Raw genomic sequence first — 23,023 nt, forward strand, 5'->3', positions numbered from 1 at the left:
GGGCTACAGATCCACTCTGTCTGCCTCTACGTCTTATGGTTTTAGCCAGGATCTACTTTCCCATAGGTCAGGACCCACACACAGTCCCTCACCCCCATCAGCCCGTGTTGCCAGTCCTTCAGCCCCTCCTGTAACCGAATCCACACCCAGGCACTCAGCCAAGCAGCCAGGGTCTACAGGAGACCTCTGTCCCATGAATGCTGAACTCGGCCAGGGAGGCTTCGAATGTGCCTGGGGACGCTGCCTTGGCCTCTTCCACCAGGAACCTGCCCAGAGGCCAACCGGCCCAGCATGAGATCCAGGGCAGAGCTGGCCACTGACCACCACTGTGGAGTTGCCGCAGCCAGGCCAGGGCAAGTCAAGGGGGTGGGGGCGGTGGTTGGGGGGGCGGGCAGGGGTCCCGGTTACATGGCTGAGTGCCGCTGCAGGGGAAGGCAGAATGATCCCCATTCTACGGTGGAGGAAAACTGAGGCTGGAAGCTTAAAATTGCTCAAGGTCAGGACACAGCCAGAGCCACTGCGGGCTGAAAACAAAGCTCATTATTCGCCTTATTTGGGACTGAGAAGCTGAGCTGGTCCCGGAGGGGGTTCCCCCCTGGTCTGTTAGACAGGCCTGTTAGGGCTGGGTCACCAGGGCTGCGAGGCCACACCTCCTGTCACCAGCCTGCTGGCCGGGCTCAGTCCAGGCCTTAGAGGACACAGCGGTGCCCAGGGACCCAGCAGGGGGTCTGCCCGGTTCTAACCAGAACTCACCTTGGCCCCGCCCTTCCCCCTTCCCACCTACATGGTCCCCTCCCTTCTGTGCCCGGGCAGACCCTCTCCCTCCTCCATGGAGAGCAGAGGCCCAGGCCAGGCCATCAGTGAAGCCCTGACTCAGTTTCCCCATTGGGTCCCAGGTGGTCCATGCTGACATCCCGTGGCACCGCGGAAGGCTGAGCGGCGCCGGTGGGGCTGCTGCTGTCGCAGGCTGGGAGCCTGGCTCCTGGGTTCCCCCCGCCCCCACCCCCTTTACCTTCAACACCTTCAGGGCCCTCCAGGAAGCTGGCTTATTTCTCCACTTCCTGTAGTCCAGTGGGTTGAGGGCCCCAGCCAGGATCTCGGCCGTGGTCTCCTGGGAGAACAGGGGCCGGTACTCGTCACCTGTAGGGGGCAGGGGTGGGGACAGTGTGTCCAGGGCTGGCTCTGCCTCCAGGAAACCCACCACCCACCAGTGCTCCGGAGCCTGGGGAAGCGTTCAAGCCCAGTGCCTGGCAGAAGGCAGGTGAGCCTGGCTCGCAGCTCAGCCCGGGTACAGCGAGAAGTGGGGCTGGTTTGGAGCCTTGTTTGGGGCGCCCTGTCTCCCCCACCCCACCCCCCGCCCCGCTCACAGCCGGGCACAGGACAGGGCCTCACCGTAGTCGTAGCTGTTGGTGTTGGAGGACCCCAGATCGTCCTCGGAATCAGAGAGCAACTCTGCAAGGGGGGGCGTCTGACATGAGCCGGGGGCCGGAGCCCGCAGCACCAGCCTGGGACAGGGCAGCACCAAGCGTGCAAGGTGCAGGCCCTCCGGCTGCCGGACTTCTCAGCCGCCCCCAGGCATGCACAGGGAGTCTTTCCCTCCCTCCCTCCCTCCCCCCCCCGCCTCGTTAAAGATTTACTTATTTATTTGAAAGGCAGAGAGAGAGAATCTTCCATCACTGGTTTGCTCCTCAAATAACCACCATGTCTGGGGTTGGCCCAGGCTGAAGCCAGGAGCCAGGAGCTCCATCCAGGTCTTGCACATGAGTGCAGGGGCCCAAGCACTCAGGCCACCTGCTGCTGCTTTCCCAGGTGCATTAGCAGAGAGCTGGGTTGGAAGTGGAGCAGCCGGGACTCGAACCGGCGCCTATATGGGATGCAGGTGTCACAGGTGATGGCTTCACCGGTTCCACCACCAAGTTGGCCCCAGGGACAATGCTTAGAACAATCACCCAGGCAATGGCACAGAGAAGAACTAAGGAACCCAGAGGAGGAAGAGGACGCTCATCAGCCCCGGGCCAGGCACAGAGCAGGGACCTCAGCCCACCGTGCAGGGAAGCTATAGAGAGGAGCCGATGTCGCCAGATATCAGAGAGCACATGGGGCACCCAGTCCCACAGCAGGGTGCCTGGGTTCAAGTCCTGGCTCCACTCCAGCTCCCAGCTTCCTGCTCATGTGCACCCACAAGGCTTGGGTCCCTGCCATGCATGTGGGAGACCTGAATGGCACTCCTGGCTCAGCTTGGCTGTCAGGAGCATCTGAGGAGCGAACCAGTTGATCAAAGAGCTCTCTCTCTCTCTCGGTCTCTCCAATAGAAAGCAATAACTGAGCATTACAAGAAGGAAAGGAAAAGTGTAAAGGGAAGATGGGCTTGGCGGGGCCAGTGGCGATGGCCTCGGGAGACAGGAGGCGGCCACAGGGAAGGGCACAGAGGACCCCGCCCCCACAGGCCCTCCCTGGAGGGTCTAGCGGGGAGGGGCCTCACCTGGAGTCCCCGGCATGGAGTAGACCAGGGATTGTGTCCGCTGCCATCGGTAGATCCAAGTGCAGAGAATCACGGTGACCACGTAGAACACGTACAGTCCCAGGTAACCTGTGGATGGGGGCACACACGTCACCAAGCAGCAGTCTGGCTGCAGGGCCCAGAGAACATGGGCTGGCAGTTCCACCAGCACACCTTCCCCGGGACCCTGCCGGCCGGCCTCGGCAGGTGACCGACCAGCTCGCCCCTCGGCCCACCTCCCTCTCCTGCCTCCTCCACAACCTGCAGTCAAGGCCGAGAGAGGGGCCTCAGGTGCTAAGGGTGGGGGTCCCGCTCTACGCCATGGGGGCCGGGGCCCGAGGCTGCAGCACACACGCACCGACTGCAGCTGGGCTCAGCCGGTGCAGGCTGCACAGGAAGTCAGCGGCAGCAGGGGTCTGGGGCGTTTCTCCCGGATCCCTCCTGCACGGGTGTCCTTTGGATGGTGGGGCCCCCGGGGTGCAGGTGCGGGGCATCAGGGGCCCATGTCTGCTCACCCAGGGCCCAGGGCAGCGTGATCCTGCCAAGGTAGAGGGCAGTGAAGGTCAGGAAGACAGCCGTCATGTAGAAGGACACGTCCCGGAGGAAGGGCCTGGAGGCGGCCGTGAAGGGGCGCAGGATGGCGATGCCCCCGGCCACCACCGTGGTCACCAGCACGCCGGCACCTGCAGGAGACACCGTAGCTCAGCCGCCCCCACGTGCAGCCCCCCCCCCCCCGTGCAGTCTGGTCCTTCCCCACCCCCGCCCACTGGGGCTGCTCTCACCGAACAGCGCCCCGATGGCCAGGCCGGCCGTGCGGGGGTCTGAGAAGGCCACCAGCGCACTGAAGATGTCGGGCGCACCGTTTCCAAAGGCCAGGAAGGTGACGCCATGGTGGGGGCTGGTTAAGGAGCCTCAGCGTAGGGGGTAGGAGGCCCGCCCCCCCCCCGCCCTGCCCCCCACCAGCAAGGCAAGACCCTGTGCAAAAGAATGCTGCCACGTTGTGGGAGAGCTTGAGCGTGGTGGAGATGGCTGACAGGTTTGGGCAGAAACTGAGGGGGGAACAGGACAGGGTCAGTACCTCCATGGCGCCCCACCCCCACCCACCCCACCCGGCAGCCTCCTGGGACTCCCCACTCCCAGGGGGGAGAAGGGCGGGGTCAGTACCTCCACAGTGCCCCACCCCCACTCCCCCACCCGGCAGCCTCCTAGGAGTCCCCACTCCCACTCACAACTTGGCAGCAGTGACTCCCAGAATCAGAAACAGGTAAAGCAGCCAGATGACCTGGGAGGGGGCAGCCAGGAGGGGTGAGTGCAGGCTGGGCCCCCCGCCCCACCCCCCGCAGGGCAGGGCAGAGAAGGGCCGGGCCTCACGTAGAGGGTGACGGCCAGTGGGAGGAGGCTGGGCTGGAAGCGGCAGAAGATGCCTTCGAGGTAGTCCAGGTAGCCGCCCTCGGTGCGGCAGTCGGGGTTGATCCGGATGAAGTCACAGCGGTCGGAGACGTTCAGGCTGCACACACTGCGGCACTGCAGGGAAGGAGGGGACCTCAGGGGGGCTCCCAGCCGGGGAGGGGGTGAGGGGCGCCTGGCCAGGCCCATCTGAGCTCCTGGGCATCACCTGCATTTAGCCCAGTCCCCAACCCCCTGTCCCTGCTAGGTGCTGATTCTGCACACATTTTTTTTTTTTTTTTTTTTTTTTTGACTGGCAGAGTGGACAGTAAGACAGAGAGAGAGAGAAAGGTCTTCCTTTTGCCGTTGGTTCACCCTCCAATGGCCACCGCGGCCGGCGCGCTGCGGCACGCTGATCCGAAGGCAGGAGCCAGGTACTTATCCTGGTCTCCCATGGGGTGCAGGGCCCAAGCACTTGGGCCATCCTCCACTGCACTCCCGGGCCACAGCAGAGAGCTGGCCTGGAAGAGGGGCAACCGGGACAGAATCCGGCGCCCCGACCGGGACTAGAACCCAGTGTGCCAGCGCCGCTAGGTGGAGGATTAGCCTATTGAGCCGCGGCGTCGGCCCACACTTGCATTTTTAAAAATAGACTTATGGGGGCTGGCATGGACGTGCAAGGGGGTGAAGCCACCACCTGGGACGCTCGCACCCCCCAGCAGAGCACTAGCCCCAGTCCCAGCTGCTCTACGGCCCAGCCAGCTCCCCGCGCATGCGCCCCAGGGGGCAGTGCAGGATGGCCCAGGTACTGGGGGAGACCCTGGCCCCAGAGGGGAGGCAGGCTTCCCAGGCAGCACCGCAGCCACCGTGCCAAATGCCCGCCCCTCATTTTCCGTACCAATCACCAACAACGAACTTCCTTGCACGTGAGCGTGACTCTGTGAGAATACTCTGTCGGAGAGAATTCTAGAAGTGAAAGTGCTGAGTCAGGATTGCCGGGTCTGAGTTCCTCCAGGCACTGACGGAGTCTGGGGTGTATTTGGGAGGCACAGGGACCAGCACACAGAGAGGGGGAGGGGAAGAGAGAGCAGCAGTGAAGTCCGGGCCACTGGAGCCTGATTCCAGGGCGTGGGAGTGAGGCGTTTCCACTACCCCCGCCCCCCGTCCATTCAGTGATGAGGGGCTGATTCCCCGTGCTCATGGGTGGCTCTGGGAAGACAGGCGACCATGCCATCCAAAGCCCACCAGCACAGTAGGCTCCAAAAAGATGCGGGCAGGGGCCCGACACTGTGCTAGGCTGAGGGATAGCCCTCTCTTTTTTGAATTAATTCATTAATATTTAAAAGCAATGTATTTGATAGATAATGTCCCCATCTACCAGTTCACTCCTCAAAAGCCGGCAACAGCTGCAGCTGGGCTGGGGCCGGAGCCAGGAGCTCCCTCCCGATGGGCGGCAGGGGCCCAAGTACTAAGCCCTCGCCTGCTGCCTCCCAGGGGACACCATCAGCAGGAAGCTGGAGTCGAGATAGAGCCGGGCCCTCTGATATGGGACACAGGCCCCTTAACCACTAGGCTGAACACCCGCTCCAGGATAAATATCTTGGGGCTGGTGCTGTCGCGTAGCAGGTAAAGCCACCACCTGCGACACTGGCATCCCATATGGGTGCCCGTTCCTGTCCTGGCTGCTCTACTTAAAATCCAGCTCCCTGCTAATGCACCTGGGAAAGCAGTGGAGGATGGCCCAGGTGCTTGGGACCCTGCCACTCACATGGTAGACCCGGATGAAGCTCCTGGCTCCTGGCTTCAGCCTGGCCCAGCCCTGGCCACTGCAGCCACTTGGGGAGTGAACCTGTGGATGGAAGACATCTTGTCCTACCTCTCTGTAATTCTGCATTTCGAAGGAAGGAAGGAAGGAAAGAATAGAAATTGGAAGTATTGTGTGCTGTTGGCAGCAACGTCAAACAGCGTGGCCATGGTGGAAAACAGACAATTCCTCAAAGTAATAAATAGAAAACCATCTGGCCGGTGCCACAGCTCACTAGGCAAATCCTCCACCTGAGCCACTGGCATACCAGGTTCTAGTCCTGGTTGGGGCGCTGGATTCTGTCCTGGTTGCCCCTCTTCCAGGCCAGCTCTCTGCTGTGGCCCGGGAGTGCAGTTGAGGATGGCCCAAGTGCTTGGGCCCTGCACCCGCATGGGAGACCAGGAGAAGCACATGGCTCCTGCCATCGGATCAGCGTGATACACCAGCCGAAGCACGCTGGCCGCAGCGGCCATTAGGGGGTGAACCAATGGAAAAGGAAGACCTTTCTCTTTGTCTCTCTCTCTCTCACTGTCCACTCTGCCTGTCAAAAAATAAATAAATAAAAAATTTAAAAAATAGAAAACCATCTTGCTCAACCACTCTTGTGGTTTTATGCCCACGAGAAGCGAGGGCAGGGTCTTGAGAGATTCCGAACACCCGTGCTTGCAGCAGGCAGCGTTATTGCCAACAAGTCGAAAGCTCTGGCCGTCACATGAACGCCGATCGATAGATAAACCAAAGCCGATCTACCCGAGCCACGGCGTATTATTCAGCCTTCAAAAAGGACGGAACCACGACAGAATGTGCGGAGGCCAGAGGAAGGGAACCGAGCCACAGACTGAGAATCCTGGACCTGTTCTGGGGAGGACCTGACGACACACACACATGTCACATTCCATGCCAGACATCTGAAGTCCTGGAACATTTTTAAAATAATCACAGACATATTAAAGTGCAATTATTAAAAAAAATCAGGAAGGGATTTCTGGCACCTGCTACAACCTGGCTAAACCTTAAGAAACATGAGAGAGAGAGAAGCTGGACACAAACACAGTTCCACGTATAGGAGGCACCCACGCATCCTAGCTGAGACAGGAAGTCGAGTGGGTGGTGCCAGGGCCTGGCAGAAGGGGATGGGGCGCTAGAGCTTCCAGGGGACCGAGTTTGGTGTCATAGAAAGATGGTGGGGTGACGGTTGTACAATAATGAGGACACACTTGGTGCCCCCGAGCCACCGCTTCACACGGCCGGAAAGGCGACGGCACATGTCCAGGTGACGGACGTGCCCGTCACCCCAATCTGATCGCTCCTCCCTGTCGACCCCACACACGTGCAGGCATCGGTTGCCTTTGAGAGACCCGCACACCCCACGGGAATACCTGGATCAAGTCCCGGCTCTGCTTCCGACCCAGGTGCCTGTGACAGTGCCTGGGAAGGCAGCACGAATGCCCCTGCCACCCACGTGGGAGACCAGGATGGAGCTTCTAGATCCTGGCGCAGGCTAAGCCGCCGCCTGCAGCGCCAGCATCCCGTATGGGCGCAGGTTCGAGTCCCGGCTGCTGCACTTCGGATCCAGCTCCCTTCTGATGCACTTGGGCAAAGCTTTGGAAGATGGCCCAAGATCCCGGCTTTGGCCTGGCCCAGACTTGGCTGTTGTGACCATTTAAGGTTAAAGCAACAGATGGAAGAGCTCTCTGTCTCTGTGCCTTTCAAATAAATAACTAAAAATCCTGTTTTGTCAAGTAGCTTCCTGGGTGACTGAGTGATTTTGCACAGGCCCCGCAGCACCAGGTGCGAGATGGCGGGGGAGGGGGCATCTGGTGCAGTGGCCGAGCCACCGGTACAGCAGTGTCCATCGTCCCAACCCTGCACCTGACTGCAGCTGCCCACTCACGAGCACCCGGGGAGGACGAAGGCGTTGGCTCAAGGCTGAGCCCCTGTCACCCACATGCGGGACTCTGAGTTCTGGCTCCTGGTTTGTGGGCATTTGGGAAGAAAAATCAGTGGATTGGGGTTCTCTCTCTCTCTCTCTCCCTCTCCCTCTCCCTCTCCTCTCCCTCTCTTCTCCCTCTCCCTCTCTTCTCCTTCTCCCTCTCCCTCTCTTCTCCCTCTCCCTCTCCCTCTCCCTCTCCTTCAAATAAAAACAAAACAGAGGGGGAAACCAGAGGTCAGCCAGCTTCAGCCAAGCTGTCCCCAGCTGGTTTTGCAAAGCCTCCCCGCCTCTAATGAAGTCCACATTTGTCAATGGCCAGAAAAAAAAAAACAGATCCAAAGAAGAGTATTTCACCACGGCGTAAACGTCTCTGCAACTCATACTTCACTTCCACACCCGTGAACATGGACGGGAGCGCAGCCCCGCCCACTCATCCGCAGGCAGCGAGAGGAGCTGCGGGGACCGTGCGGCCACAGAGCCCGAAGCACACACCCTTGCAGCCAGAGCTCGCCCGTGCGCGGATGCCCCAGCCCAGCCAGCAACGACCCCTGGGCAGAACGCAGATCCAGGGTTCAGATTTCTGAGTGTCCCCCCACCCCCAGCTCCCCCCAAAACCAGCCATGCAGCTCTGCTGGGACCTGGGGCTTTCCCCGGAAGACACGGTCACTCGGGGACCACGGCACAGCACACCGGGTACCCAGTTCCCTAGGCTTCCATGGCCTGGACCCAGTGGGAATCCGTAGTGAGCCCACGCCCAGGGGTGACCTTAGGCAAGGGAATCAAGCCCGTTTCCTGCTCCGGAACAAAGCGCCACGCAGATAAGCATGCGCCTTGGGCACAGCAGTGAAGGCACTGCTGGGAGCACCTGGATCCCGGGGCAGAGGGCCCGGGCTCAAGTTCTGCCCCTGCTCCAACTCCAGCCTCCTGCTGGGGCACACCCTGGGAGGCAGCAGGTGATGGACTAAGTGCTTGGGCCCCTGCACCCACATGGGAGACCTGGATGGAGCCCCTGGCCCCTGGCTTTGGCCTGGCCCAGCTCTGGCTGTTTTATTTGGGGAGTGAACCAGTAGATGGGAGTCTTTCTCTCTCTCCCTCTCTCTGCCTTTCAAATAAATTAAACTGAACACACAAAACGGGAAGCGCGGCGACAACGCGGCACCAGCACCGAGCAGGTGCTCCGGAAACAGGGCTGCCATTCGTCATCATTTCTTTTTAAAGATTTTTATTTATTTATTTGAGAGGCAGCGATACAGAGAGAGGGAGAGACAGCAAGAGAGGTCTTCCATCCACTGGTTCACTCCCCAGATGGTTGCAATGGCTGGAGCTGTGCCCATCCACAGCCAGGAGCTTCTTCCAGGTCTCCCACATGAGTGCAGGGGCCCAAGCACTTGGGCCATCTTCTACTGCTTTCCCAGGCCACAGCAGAGAGCTGGACTGGAAGAGGGGCAGCCAGGACTAGAACAGGTGCCCATGTGGGATGCCAGCGCTGCAGGTTGAGGCTTAACCTACTATCAACTATCCCAGCTTTCATCCATTGAACAAGACTTGAACTCACTCCCTCCCGCCATCAACACCACCTCTGAGAGCAGGCACAGAGCTCCCCAGCTGATGTCCCCACAGGAACCTTATCAGGGCGGGGTGGGGGGCGCATTCTGGGGAAAACGCCCCTCCTCTGACCTGCCTTGGCCCCTGGCTGTCCGGCCGTCCTCCGTCCTAAGCAGCCCCTAGCCACGCTGGTCGGAACACCAGACCCCCGGCCTTGCTGTGGGTTTGCACGCGTGGTTCCTTCTGCCCAGAACACCCTTCCTTTCTATCCAGCTTCTTCAGTCACCTCCAATTCTGAGTTCCCAAGACTCTTCTTCCAGGAGGCCCTCCCTGACTACGGCCAGTCTTGGTCAGATGCTGCAGTAGTTGTGGGAAACTAGGTTTGTAGGAAACTAGTAGTGGTAGGAGATGTAGGTTGTGGAAACGAAAGCTAGGATGACTACAGCTGGTTGAGGTTGAGAGAGAGAGCAAGAGCGAGAGCAAGAGTGAGAGAGCAAGCAAGCGAGCGAGAGTGCAAAGTTTCCCTGGGGGCTGCGGCCAAGGTTGCATCTGTCAGCTCTGGTCGGCCCCCCAGACACAGGTCCCCCAGCCTTTAACTTCCAGGAAGTGACAGCGTGGCACTCCCAGGCTGGGACAGTTTGCGATCCTGGACTTGTGCTGCCCAGCCAGCTGCTCTTAGATGACTTCCTGCTCCCCGACAGCCCCGCCCCCGCCTCCCACAGACTTCAGCCCCAAGCTCCACTCGTTCAAAACAAAACAGCTCGTGTGAGTGACAAGGGCTCAAAGAAGTCACTTGGGTGCCCCGTCCCCCTGTCCTCCCTCCCACGGAGGTTACACTGGCTCTGCCAGATGAGAGCTGGTTTCGCTGGGGCGGGTGTCCGGCCTCGGGGCTGAGCCGCTGGTCGGGATGCCTGTGTCCCAGCGGCACAGTGCCTGGGTTCAGATCCCAACTTCCTGCTACCCTGTGCCCCGGGAGGAATTGAGCAATTGGCCTAAGCGCGGGCTGGGCTAGAGTGGGGCCCAAGAGAAGCAGAGCCGAGCCCCGCCCCGCCCCACCTGGACCCTGCTAGAGCCTCCCTGCTCAGCCCACAGGGTTACCAGGCCTGATAACAAGGCAGGGCTGGCGCCAGGTGGGCTCCCCAGGCTGACGGCCCGGAGCCTGGAAGCCTTGGAAGGAATTCCACCTGCTTCCTGCTCAGCAAACCCTTTGACCTGGGGGGGGGGGGGTGAGGGGGCGGAGAGGCAGCTGGAAGAACTGGACCCCTGCCCACACAAGCCCCAGTGTGAACCCTGGCCGTGCACTGGGCTCTCTGCTCTCCGCTGAGCCGCCATCCGGCCTGCCAGGTGGGGGCGCTCCATGAAGCCACGTGACCTTGCTCTCCCCGCCGGAAGGGCTGGGCACTCTCTCTCGGGCTCTGTCCGATCCACCCTTGCTGACCAATGCTCTCTGTCTCACATCTGCATTCTTTCCCGCGAGGACAGAACTCACCCCACCCGTCTCCGCTACCAGAAGCAGGCGATGGCTCAAGTCACTGGGTCCTCGACACCCACGTGGGAGACCCACAATGCTGCTCCCGGCTCCAAACTGCCCTAACTCTGGCCATGGCAGGCATCTGGGGAGTGAACCAGCAGACTGGAGCTCTCACGCGCTCTCTGCCTCTCAAATTAAAAAAAAAATCACAAAAACCCCATCTTTGCTTTCATTTTAATTCCATGTATTACTTCTTGGCCTATAAGGTCTTCTCTTTCCAAGTTCTTTATGTCCTGAACGCACCCAGCTGTCTCCACGACCATCAGCCCTCCCCCGAGTCTTGCAGGGTGCCCAGCCCAGCCCAGCGCAGTCCCTGTGGCCAAACTCTGTGCCGGGCATCACCTCTGTCTTCAAAAGACCTCGAAGGGCAGCACGATTGTTCCCACTTCACAGACGAGAAAACTGAGGCAGAGAGAGGTAAAATGACTCATGGGAGGGCACAGTCTCCTGAAAGCTACTAGCTGAGGCTCCTGGGGAACTGCCCAGCTGCACAGAAGCAGCCCCTACCGCCCTCCCAGCACCCCCCAACTCCCCATCCTCAGGGTCAGTTGGGGGCGTGGCCAAGTAGGTGTGGCCACGCCTCAAATCTGCCTCCCCAGGCTGGCCAGTGCCTCCACCTCCAAGAAAGCTGGAGTTCCAGGGACTTTGCTCAGATCCAGGGCGGTGACTTCAACCTCCACCCACTCCCTCCCCACCTCTTAATGTTTTTAATTAAATTTTTTGAAAGGCAGAGACACTGAGACATAGACAGAGGTCTTCCATCTGCTGGTTCACTCCCCCACATGCTGCAGCAGCCCAGCCTGGGCCAGGCCAAAGCCCAAGGGGCTGGAACTCAGGCTGGGTCTCGTCCCGCCCCAGCACCCGAGCCATCACCGGCTGCCTCCCAGCTGCACATTAGGACCCACACACTCCCTACGGGACGCAGACGTCCCAGCACTGGCTCGACTCCCTCCACCCAACGCCCAGCCCCTCCCCGCTCAGCCCCAGGAAACCCCCAGTCTCCGGGGTCAGGGTGGGTAGGAAAGGGGTGAAAACTGGGGGCCTTGGGGGCCTGGGCTGCCTGGAAGTGTGGTGAACTGGAAGGTGGGTGCCACGAGGAGTCAAGTTCTACACCAAAAACCAGGGCCCCCTCGCCCTGCAAACCAGGGAAGGGAAATGGAGAGCCCGCTTTGCCAGCAGGCTCGGCAGGTGCCTTGGTCTCTAGAGAGGCTGTCATCCAACCTGCTCTGGCCACTGTCACCTCGGGGCCACCTGCCTTCCGTTCGGGAGCTGATACAGGAATGCGGACCCTGAAGAAGTCAAAACACCAACCAGGAAGCCAAAGGAACCCACCGAGAACTTGTCTGGGTTGCTGGTGAGGACCCATCCTGGAGGGCTGGGCCCTCGTGACCTTGACGCCAGCCCTGACGGTGTGACCTGCAGCCGAGGGGCCTCCCCCGCAAACGCATAGCAAGGCCCCAGTGCCTCCGCACGGCCGTGCCAGGCTGAGCCGCCGCCCCCACACGTCGAGGTCCTAACCCCAAAACCCGGGGCTCCGCCACCTCCTACGACAAAAGGGATCTTTACAGATGGGATCCAATTGCAGACTGCACCATGAGAAGATTATCGTGGGTCAGTCCAGTGCACTAGTCCTCACGAGAGGGAGGCGGGGGCCCGAGTCGGCCAAGCAGACACGAGGGTGGAAGCAGAGAAAGGGAGATGCGGCGTCGATGAGTCATTGACCAGGAGGACGGAGCAGGAGCCACGAGCGAGGACACGGAAGCCAGGGGAGGGGCACAGGCCTGCCCGGTGCGAGCTGGTGACGTCGGATCTGCACGAGGACGCGTCTGGGCTGTGTGAAGCCGCTAAGTCAGCAGGGAGCTGTCACAGCGCGGGGGGCCACATGGGAACCCCGCCGGCCTCAAATGGCACAGACGGTGGGAGCGGAGGCATGGGTGCTGCCCACCACGGCGCCCACCCAGGAGCAGGAAGCTCACAGGGAACCCTCAGTCCTCCTGGCAACTGCTTAGCCAGGCTGGGTGGTGCAATGGTCACGCACACAGGCCTTCAGAACCACGCTGCCTGCATTGCTCCCCGTGGCTGTGTGACTCTCAGAGAGTTACTTAACCTCTCTGAGCCCCAGTTTCCTCCAAAAATGAGGCAGAGGTTGGCAGACCGCTTCCCGGAAGGACCAAATCCACCCCTGTGCAGCCAGGAAGCGAGAGTCCATGGAAGATCTCTCTCTCTCTAACTCTACCTTTCAAACAAATAAACACATCATCTATGTAGAGTCATATCTTGATCTTTGACCCTGGGCTGGATAAAGGTCAGTAGCAGACTGGACCGGACTGAAGCCCCGACCCCTGGAATCCGGGAATGGATAGATCCCGCGTCCTCAGTGAGCTACGCCTGGTGTAACCGACGCGCCTTCTGTTTCCAGCCAGGAAAGCTAAGCTCACCGTCACTGCCGGCTTGGTCCCTTCACCTCCAAGGCTCAGCCCCGAATCGCCAGCCCTCGGGGCCTTCCTGTCCCCCCGGCCGGCTTCTCCGGGCCTCTCCTCCCACCCCATCGGGGTCCCCGCGACTCCCGGCCCAGGTGGTCTGAGGCCAGAGCTGCCCAGCCCCCGAGGCTGCGCCCGGGCCAGCCTGCCCTCCGGGCACAGGGCGCCTCAACACAGGAAGCCCGTGCTTCCCGCACACCCCCATCAGGCCCCTTCCCGAGGTCACCGCCCCCTGTGCCAGCCTTCTCCCTGCTCCTGCAGTTGGGTCTCTCACCGCAGCCAGTGAGCTTCTTAGCAAAACTCAGACCACATCTTCCTGTTCTGAATCCTCCCAGGGCGCCCACCTTACCCCAGCGACAGCCGGCGCCTGCGTGCACAGAGCAGGCTCGCTCACTGCTCGGCCACTCTGTGAGCTGAGCTACGCCTTCGAGCTCCTGCCCCAGGGCCTTTGTGCCTGCTGTTTCCTCGATCTACACAGCTCTTCCTTCAGATAAGCACAAGGCATTGGCATAGGTCAAAACATCACCTCCACGGAGGAGCCTTCCCTGACAGCCCCAAGCAAAGCAGCCGCCCCTCGTCACCTCTCCCTCTCCCTCTCCCCCCACCTCCCTCCCTCTCTCTCTTTCTCACACACACACACACATTTTCTGTTTCACTCATCACTGGGGGGTGAAATCCCTGAGTGGATTCCTCTGTTCCCCACTGCAGCAGCTCCGTGAGTGGGGGGACCACACACGTACTCCCGAGGGGCCTAAGAGGAGGGGTGGCCTTTCCCAGCTGGGTGCGTCTGTCCCGGGAGGCAGTGACAGGGAGCCGAAGCAGCCTCGAGTCCACTTCCCTGTCTGCCCTTCCACCGCCGGGCCCTCAGTGTCCCCATCTACAGCAGAGAGAAAACCACGCTCGGCCCACAGGGCTCGGGGAGGGGCTGGGAGTTTGGCACGGCACTGACCTCGGCGCGAAGGAACTGGGAGAGAGGATCTGGCCTAAGCCGCGGAGCACCGGCAGCTAATTGTTAAATTACGATAACCACAAACCACATCTGTGAAATGGGCATCATCGCCTGCTCCGCGGACCTACGGCCTCCGCACTGCCAGCCCCTTGGTTGTAGCTTGTGGTTCTCACTGCAGAAAACGCACAGCAAGGAGTGCAGCCCCTGGGGCGGGCGGGGACCCCACAGGTCACCCTGTGCAAGGCACGCGGAGGCACTTGGGGCCCTCGGGGATCCCCGGTACCCCCAGCTCCAAGAGGAAGCCCTCCTGCACGACCTCGGTGTTCCCGCACCTGCAGCCGGTCAGACTGGGGACCGCGAGCCACCCGGGGCGCCTCTCGCCCTCCCCACGTTGTGCCCCCATTGAATCTCCCAGAGCACCCCGCTGGCTGCACCCCCACACCCACCACTGCGCCCCAATGGCTACAGGAGCCTGCACACTACCACCCTCCCCTCCCCTCCTAGCCTCCGCCTGGAAGGCTTCTTGTAATCTGGCCACTGTAACCACCCCATCCTCTGCTCTTAGCTTCTCCCCTCACTTAGCTGCTCCCTCAACTCCGTCCTCGCTGTTCCAGGAGCCCAGCCTAAACCTGCCTCAGGACCCTTGCACCTGCCTTGCTCATGGCCTGCGATGCGCCTCCCCCAGCCATCAGTGCAAATGGCTCTCTCTCTCCATCAGGGCCCAAGAGTCACTCCTCACAGTGACTACCCCATCGGGACACTCACGCTGTTCCCCAGATCACTCTATCCCCCTGTAGTGTGGCGTCCAGCACGTGGCACCCTGACACGCACAGGTTGACTTTCACCTGTCCACGCAGGAGACCATCAGCCCCCTGGCGACAGGGCATCCTTGTCTGAACGGCTACCGTGCCTCGGGCAGCCCAGAGTTCAGCCCGGCACACAGCAGGTGCACGGCTAATAGCAGTTGATGGAGTGAGTGCAGTCTCGCCCAGCTCAGCTTCCTGCCTGTATACTCACGTCAGCCATGGGGGTCTGGTTCACACGCGAGACAGGGAACTGGGGGCTGCTGGGGGCCCCTGTGGACAGGCCCCTGGACGCAGACACCGCCTCCAGCAGCCGCAGCAGCACACAGAGCAAACTCGGCACCCGGAACAGATGCGGCCATCCGCTGGCCATCGCCACACAGGGCCCGGCCGCCCCCTCTGCTTCCCCTTCGCTAGAGCTCGGGTCCCACGGCCAGCAGCTCCAGTGACCTGCGGGACAGGGGTGAGAAGGGCAACAGTGTCCACAAGAGGGGCCCGGAATCTCCTCCAGTGGAGGATCTTCCCCACCAGGGAGACCTCAAGGAGAAACCCACATTGTGGGGCCGGCGCCATGGCACAGTGGTTAAGCCACAGCCTGCAGAGCCGGCATCCCATATGAGCTCCAGTTTGAGTCCCGGCTGCTCCACTTCTGATCCAGCTCCCTGCTAATGCACTTGGGAGAGCAGAGGATGGTCCAAGTGCTTGGGCCCCTGCACCTATGTGGGAGACCCAGATGGAGCTCTGGGCTCTTGGCTTCAGCCTGGCTGAACCCTGGCTGTTGTGACAATTTGGAGTGAACCAACGGATGGAAAATAGCTGTCACTCAGCAGCCTTTCAAATAAATTAAAAAAAAAAAAAAAAGGAAACCCACATCCTACAGGGCCCCAAATAGGTGGAGCCCAGGGCCCAGGCCATTGAGCCCCAGACTGGACATACCCTTCTTCCTTGCTCGGCAGGGGTCTACATGGAAGCCCCCTCACCATCAGGGCTGGGAGGAACTTGAGACAGGGCCCAGAGTCTGTCTCTAGGGCTCCACCGTGTGAGGTAAATGGGAAGTGGGCAGTGGCAGGAACCAGGCCAGCCTTGACAGTAAGAGGAAACTTCGGGGGTCGGCGCTATGGTGTAGCAGATAAAGCTGTGCCGCCTGCAGTGCCGGCATCCCATGTGAGTGCCGATTCGAAACCCAGCTGCTCCACTTCTGATCCAGCTCCTTGCCATGGCCTGGAAAGGCAGCTGAAGATGGCCCAAGTCCTTGGGCCCCTGCACCCATGTGGGAAACCCAGAAGAGGCTCCTGGCTCCAGCCATTGCGGCCATCTGGGGTGTGAACCAGCAGATAGAAGACCTCTCTCTCTCTCTCTGCCTCTGACTCTCTGTAACTCTGCCTTTCAAATAATAAATAAATAAATCTTTTTTTTTTTTTTTTTGAAGAGAAAACTTCAGGAGTGGACCTGATTCTGAGCCACCAGTCTGAGACCCGGAGGGGCCAGGCCACCACATTTTTAACGATGTTTTCATTTATGTATTTAATTCACAAGGCAGATAGACAGATCTTCCACTCAACGGTCCACTCTCCAAACGCCTGCAACAGCTGGAGCTGGGCCAGGCTGAAGCCAGGAGCCCGGAGCTTCCGTGCAGGTCTCCCACGAGGGTGCCAGTGGCCCAGACACTTCAAGCACCACCCGCTGCTTCCCGGGTGGGCGCGAGCAGCCAAGCGGCACCGGAAGCGGAGCCAGACCTTGCACCCAGGCACTCTGACTGGGTGTGCGCGTCCCACATGACGCTCAGTGCCTGCCCCGTTCTGCCCGGTGTCCCGAACATTGCTGCTGCTCCGTCTCACACGGAGTCGAGCATTTGGGTGAACACTCTCGTTTGATCCCCGCAACGTGCCAGCACCAGGTGCTGTTCTTCCCATTTTACAGACGAGCAAACCGAGGCCTGCTCCTCCCTCACCGTTCTTCTTCGGACAATTCCGGAGGTGTTTTTAGCCCCACTCCTTTCGCATGGTGGTGGTGGCGGCGGGGGGGGGGCATTGGGACTCACAGAAGTCCTGGAACCTGCCCTGCCCTAGGTCACAGAGCCAGTGGAGAGATCACTGATGGGGAAATTGCAACCAAAGGGAAGCGAATTGCTCAAAGCCGCGGGGTCCGTTAGCAGCAGCCAACGAGCCACATCATGCAAAAAGTGCATCTTTTTTTTCCCAAAGAAGTTACCTGGGGAAAAAAAATCCTGGACGAACTGCTTCTGTGCGGCTGGCTTTGGCACGTGTGCTGCGGTGAGGACAGAGCCCACAGCGCCAGGGTGGGGTGTGCCAGGGCGGCCGGGGCAGGGGCGCAGGGGAGCAGGAAAGGGGCGCGGACCTCCCCTGCGGGTGGGGAACGGCTCCAGCCTCCGCCGCTCGGCCAGCGGGCGCCCCGGGCGCGGACGCGTCCCTTTCCCGGTCCGCTCCGCAGCAGGGGCACGGACGCGGGCTGCGATGCTCGCGCCCAAGGTGTTCTCAGTGCCGCCTCGCCTCCGCGCGTGGGCGCCGGCTCCTTCCCACTCACAGGTGGGCGTTCACCGCGCCCCGGGGCGGGCAAGGGCCTCGGTTTCCCACTCCGGGTGGAGTTGAGAAGTTGAACCGGGCTGCCCGGGCCCTCCCGCGGCGTCCGGGCAGGTGCGGGCGCTCCTCTTACCTCGGCCCCGGCCTGGGAAGCTCCAACTCCGCACGGCGACCCGCAGGGCCTCGCGGCCTCCCGGGGCCCGGCCCGCCGGCCCGCGCCGCCCGCCCGGGAGTTCGGAAGCCGCTCGCCCCGGAGCCCCGCCCGGTGCCGCGTCCCGGGCTCTCCCAGCGCTCTGCTGGTGCCGGCCGCCGCTCGCTCCGCCCCCGTCCCGCTCACTTCCAACCACGCCCCAGGACACGCCCCGGAGACCAGGCCCGCCTCCGGGCACGCCCCCGAAGGCCTGCCCCTCGCTCAGCCACGCCCCCACGACTCGCCCCCAAGGCGCGCTCGGCTCTGGGCCTTAAAGGCACAGGCTTCCTGCCTATCGCGCTGCCTCTGCCCCAGCCTGCAGGTTCTGAGATAGGAAACAGGTGGATAAGGCGGCCCAATTAGAGGGAGAAACGGGGGTTTCGAGTCCCGAGTGAGCAGGAAAGGGCCAACCTGCTCCGTAATGAATAGTTATAAGAGGTGTTTGAGAAGATCCCGGTTGGGGGGGGGGGGCCAGGAGGGCCCCACCCCACCCAGCAAGCACTTTAGAGAGAGACAGAGAGGCCCATGTTCCATCCATCCGCTGGTTCGCTCCCCAAATGGCCAGGCCGAAGCCAGGAGTCTGGAGCCGTCTGGGCCATCTTCCCTTGCTTTCCCAGGTGCATTAGGGAGCCTGGTCAAAAGTGGAGCAGCCGGGACTTGAACCCGTGCTCATATGGGATGCCGGCATTGCAGGCAGTGGCTTTACCTGCTACACTGCAATGCTGGCCCCAGCGTCACTTTTTTTTTTTTTTTAGATTTATTTATTTATTTGAAAGGCAGCGATAGAGAGGGAAGGAGGGAGAGAGAGAGAGACAAAGAAAGAGACTGTCCATCTACTGGGTCACTCCCCAAATGGCTGCGATGGCTGGGACTGGGCCAGGCCAAAGCCAGGAGCCAAGAGCTTCTTCTGGGTCTTCCATGGAGAGAATGGACCAAAGTACTTGGATCATCTTCTACCACTTCCCCAGGCACATTAACGGGGAGCTGATCAGAAGTAGAGCAGCTGGGACGCCAGCCAGTGCACATGCGGGATGCTGCCACTGCAGGTGGAAATTAAACCTTCCACTCCCCAGCACTGCTTTTTTTCTTTTAAAGTTTATTTATTTGAAAGGAGAGCTATAGAGAGGCAGAGAAAGAGAGAGTGAGAGAGAGGTCTTCCATCCACTGGTTCACTCCCCAATTGGCTACAACGGCCGAAGCTGCACTGATCCGAAGCCAGAGCCAGGAGCTTCTTCCAGGTCTCCCACACGAGTGCAGGGGCCCAAGGACTTAGGTCATCTTCTGCTGCTTTCCCAGGCCACAGCAGAGAGCTGGATCAGATGTGGAGCAGCCGGGACTTGAACCGGCGCCCATATGGGATGCCAGCACTGCAGGCGGTGACTTTATCCGCTACACCACAGCGCTGCCCCCTCAGCATTGCTTTTAAAAACAGAATGTGGGGAACTGGTCAAGACTGGTGGCTGCCGCCCTCCCCAGCCCCACAGGCTCCTGGGGAGGTTGAGGCAGCCTTGCCGCCCACCTTTCCTCCAGGGGGTGGGCTGGGCCCTGGTGAGGGGCCAGAAATGGAGGAGGCGAAGCAGGGGACAGGCGTGTCCGGCAGGCCGCTGCTGGGCCCACGCCCGCTCCTGGCCTCCTCTCCAACCCCCAGCATGCCTCCTTGCCCTGGGAGAGCTCTCTGCGCACTGCCCCCACTTCCACCTGACCCAGCGCAGGGCCCCGCCCGGGGGGGTCCTCCTCCCTCCTGCTGCCCCCCACGGGCTCCTAACTTCTGGAGGAGGGGCAGATGGCATGGAGGGCGGAGCCTGATGTGCTTGGAGCCCCGGGGCGCCGGGCCTCTGTGCCACCCATGGGAAACACTTTCCTTCCCTGTAACCAGGGGCTGGTCCCACCTATGGGGTCCTTGCGAGATGACACTGGGTGTGAAGCCCCAGACCTCATGCCTGGCGTGGACTGGGCACCCTTCGCAGAGGCCGCGGTCGTCACCACCATCCCACTACTACTGCAAAGTCCTCCTCCGCCCGAGAACCCTCCCGGCGCCGCCCGGCTCGGCCTGACGCTGTGTCCCGGCAGCCAGCACTAGAGCACCCACGGCTGGAGTCGTCCTGAGGGAATGACCCAGCCTGCTGCCCCCCAGGTCAGCTGCTGCACGGGGCTGCAGCTCCAGAACTGCTGACTTCAGGGCAAAGTCCTCCTTCCCCGTGGGTTCCGTGACCCCGGTGTTTAGGGGCCCAGCGAGGACAGGGCTGGGGGTCACCGTGCCGAGTCAGCTGCAAAGGCAGGGCCCCGCCTCCTTGTCTCCCAGGACTGGGGTGCGATGGGGGTGGGGCGGGGAGCAGAATGACCATTTGTTGAGAGGCCCCCGGGGACCGAGAAGGGGGCCGATGTGGCCTGGCCTGGCTCCAGTGCTCTGGGGGTCGGAGCCAGGGCCCACTTCCTGGCTTGGAACAGGCCCTTTCGACAGCACAGGAGCAGTGCCGGGGGCCACCCAGACCCAGGTCAATGCCAGCTCTGCTGTGCCCCGGCCACCCTGGAGCCATCATTTTATCCATTTGAGCCACACGTTCCTCATCTGAAAAATTGGGGCACCCGGTACTCAGCGGGCCATGGAGTGGGACACCCGGAAGCTGCCGCGGCTACGGTCACCATTGGGCCTCCGACCGCCGTCCGCCCCCTCCTGACTCTTGTGGACCTGACGCAGCGCCTGGCGCACAGTGCCCGGACACGGCCGTCCCCTCCCCTTGAGAAGGAAGCCTCCGCACCCCGATCCTGCGCCTAAGACACAAGGTCCAGGGGGTCGGCCTTTGGGAAGTGGCCGCTGCCGCCACGCCGCAGTCCAGGGAGGGAGCTGGGGAACACGGTGAGTGCGGGGGTGGGGGTGTAGTCCAGGGAGGCCGAGGAGCAAGGACCCTGGAGCCTGTGCCGCTGGGCACACAGGTGCCTTCGGCACCCCGGCAGGCTGTGCTGCACCCAACCCCAAACCAGCAGAAATGAGTGGGGTGGGGGCTGGGTGCAGTGGTCAAGATACCAGCTGGGATGCCGGCCTCCCAGACTACGGGGCCTGGGTTCGAGTCTCAGCTCCACTTCCTTTCCATCGCCTGGGAGGCAGCAGCTATGGTCCTGGGGAGCGAACCTCTCTCTCACTTGGCCTTTCAGATACGTAAATGAACACAACCAGAACACAGTTCCGAGACGTCCTTGTGACAGGGGCTTGCGTTTCTGCACCGCAGGTCCAGGGCAGGCGCCACTTAGCAGTCAGCAGCTCCAGCAGATGGCGCGGGCTTCGCGGCCGGCACTTGCTCCTGTCCGAGATGTGCATTTCCACGGGGCCATTGCCACTGGCACGGTCACCGGGTCAGCTTTGGCGAGACCCCGGCCATCGCCTCACTCTGTCAGCTTTGGGTCCCTTCTAGGTAGTGGTTACCAGCTGGATCTCCAGAGCGGCTAGACCCAGGGTGCACATTGGTAGGAAGCGGGGTGAGGAGCAGAGCCGGGACTGAGCCCCAGGCATCCTCAGGCAGCCCCGGGGTGGTGTCTCAGTGCACTCAGTGCCAACCCTCGTGCAGCCGGCTGGATCCTCCTGGCTCGGAGTGCTGACGTCACTCAGACCACGGACCCTAAGGAAACAGGGCTGGGGCAGGGACGCTTGCTGCGGGCGGCACCAGTCTGGCCTCTGTCCGCCAGGTGTGAAACACTGCCTGGGCAAGCAAGTGGGACCGGGCGAGGTGCGCCCCCTGGTGGCCGCAGTGGGTAGCATCCGCAGTGCTGTCTCTGCAGGCTTTGTGACGGGGACAAGTCAGGTCATCTGCTTGAACAGGTTTCCCCTTCTGCACAATTGGAACAGTGGCAGTGGGAACTTCCCGGGTGATTGTGACACCCAGTATATGATTAGCAAATATGGCGATGATGGGTACTGTGGGTACTGACAGCAACGGAGTCCTTTGAGAGGGTGAGGAGGGGGCTCAGCTCACCGGCAGTGCAGGCAGTGGGGGGAGGCGCCTGGAGGAAGCTTTGGGGGGTTACTCTGTGGCAAGCCAGGAGTCCTCCCCTCTCTCACGTCGCCACCCTGCCCTCAGGGTCCTCCCTTCTGTCCTCCCAACAAGGCAAGCTCCTCGGTGCCCCAGGACCCTTGCACACACTGCCGCCCTTGCTTCTGTCTGGAAGGCTCTTGCCCAAGATTTCTTCATGGCTGGCTGGTTCCTCTTCCTCATTCAGCTGTCCTGGCTTTGGCGTTTTTTTTTTTCTCTTTAAAAATGTTTTTTGAATTTTCATTTAAGTTGAAAGGCAGAGAAACAGAGATGGGGGGGATCTTTCACCTGCTGGTTTGCTCCTGGTGTCAGCGTCAGAGCCCACATGGGTCCACGGGTTCAGAATTGGCTTGCAGCATCGCTCGGCCGGAGAAAGACCGCAGGGTGTGGTGTGACCGCCACCTCCAGGCCATCGCCTGGCCTCCCTCTAGGGAGAAGAGACCCCGACTGGGTGTGCCGTGTGTCTGTGGGTAGCGCCTGCTGTGGACAAGGCAGCGTGATGTCAGAGCACTCAGGCGCCTGCAGCTTTATTCTTCAATGTGTGCTCACCGTTGTTTCTAGTTGAAAGGCAGAGACCGATGGAGAGACGGCTTCCATCTGCTGGTCCCCACCAGAGCACCCGACATCCTGGGCCAGGTCACGTGAAAGCCAGGAGCCCGGAACTCAATCAGGACCTCGCGGGCGGGGGCAGGGACCCCAGGACTCGAGCCGTGGCTGCTGCCTCCCAGGGTGCATGTGAGCAGGAAGCTGGATCGGAAGTGGAGCAGCGGGGGCTGGAACGAGGCGCTCTGGTAGGGCTGTGGGCACCCCAGGCAGCAACTTAGCTGCCGAGCCCAACACCTGCCCCCCAACGGTTTATTCAATGCCAGTCGCTTTGCCTTCTAAGTAAACAAATCTCTTTAAAAAATCGCACCCCTCACTCAGCCTCCCCCGTTCCTACTCTACATTCCTGTGACATCGCCTCCGTGGCGCGGCTGTCTGCACAGCTTCCATTTCTCCTATGGCGAATAAAGCGAGCGCCTCCCACCAGTTTAGGTCATTCTTGGCACCGGCGCTGGGGCCCTGTGGTGGGTAAGGCCACGGCCCTCAGCCGGGCATCCCATACGGACGCCAGTTCAAGTCCTGGCTGCCATACGTCCGATCCAGCTCCCTGCTAATGCACCTGGGAGAGCAGTAGAAGATGGTCCAAGTCCTTGGGCCCCTGCACCCACGTGGGAGACCTGGAAGAAGCTCCTGGCTCCTGGTTTTGGACCCATCCAGCTCCAGCTATTGCAGCCATTTAGGGAGTGAACCAGCGGATGGAAGACCTCTCTCTCTCTCTGTCTCTGTCTCTCCCT

General features: G+C 61.2%; 1 protein-coding gene across 7 annotated transcripts in view; it reads right to left on the reverse strand.

The window, feature by feature from the left end:
* The window catches only part of SLC8B1 (solute carrier family 8 member B1), a 31,286-nt gene extending 13,550 nt beyond the window's left edge, over window positions 1-17,736 (reverse strand). For 6 of the 7 annotated variants that reach the window (XM_070066248.2, XM_070066250.2, XM_070066249.2 and 3 more), the window contains exons 1-10: window positions 17,605-17,736; window positions 15,146-15,381; window positions 3,872-4,024; window positions 3,730-3,782; window positions 3,491-3,549; window positions 3,283-3,387; window positions 3,016-3,183; window positions 2,483-2,590; window positions 1,393-1,452; window positions 1,013-1,140 (exon numbers count right to left, since the gene is read on the reverse strand). In XM_070066248.2, coding sequence (XP_069922349.2) covers window positions 1,013-1,140; window positions 1,393-1,452; window positions 2,483-2,590; window positions 3,016-3,183; window positions 3,283-3,387; window positions 3,491-3,549; window positions 3,730-3,782; window positions 3,872-4,024; window positions 15,146-15,304 — 993 coding nt within the window. In that variant the 5' untranslated portion in view covers window positions 15,305-15,381; window positions 17,605-17,736. Of the gene's footprint in view, window positions 1-1,012; window positions 1,141-1,392; window positions 1,453-2,482; window positions 2,591-3,015; window positions 3,184-3,282; window positions 3,388-3,490; window positions 3,550-3,729; window positions 3,783-3,871; window positions 4,025-15,145; window positions 15,382-17,142; window positions 17,521-17,604 lie in introns of those variants that run through there. The other variant, XM_089323212.1, reaches the window with a different exon arrangement.
* Between the last annotated feature and the right edge of the window lie 5,287 nt (window positions 17,737-23,023).

The sequence above is a fragment of the Oryctolagus cuniculus genome, chromosome 21 (genome assembly GCF_051225735.1).
Source record: "Oryctolagus cuniculus isolate XC-2025 breed Fujian yellow rabbit chromosome 21, ASM5122573v1, whole genome shotgun sequence".
NCBI lineage: Eukaryota > Metazoa > Chordata > Mammalia > Lagomorpha > Leporidae > Oryctolagus > Oryctolagus cuniculus.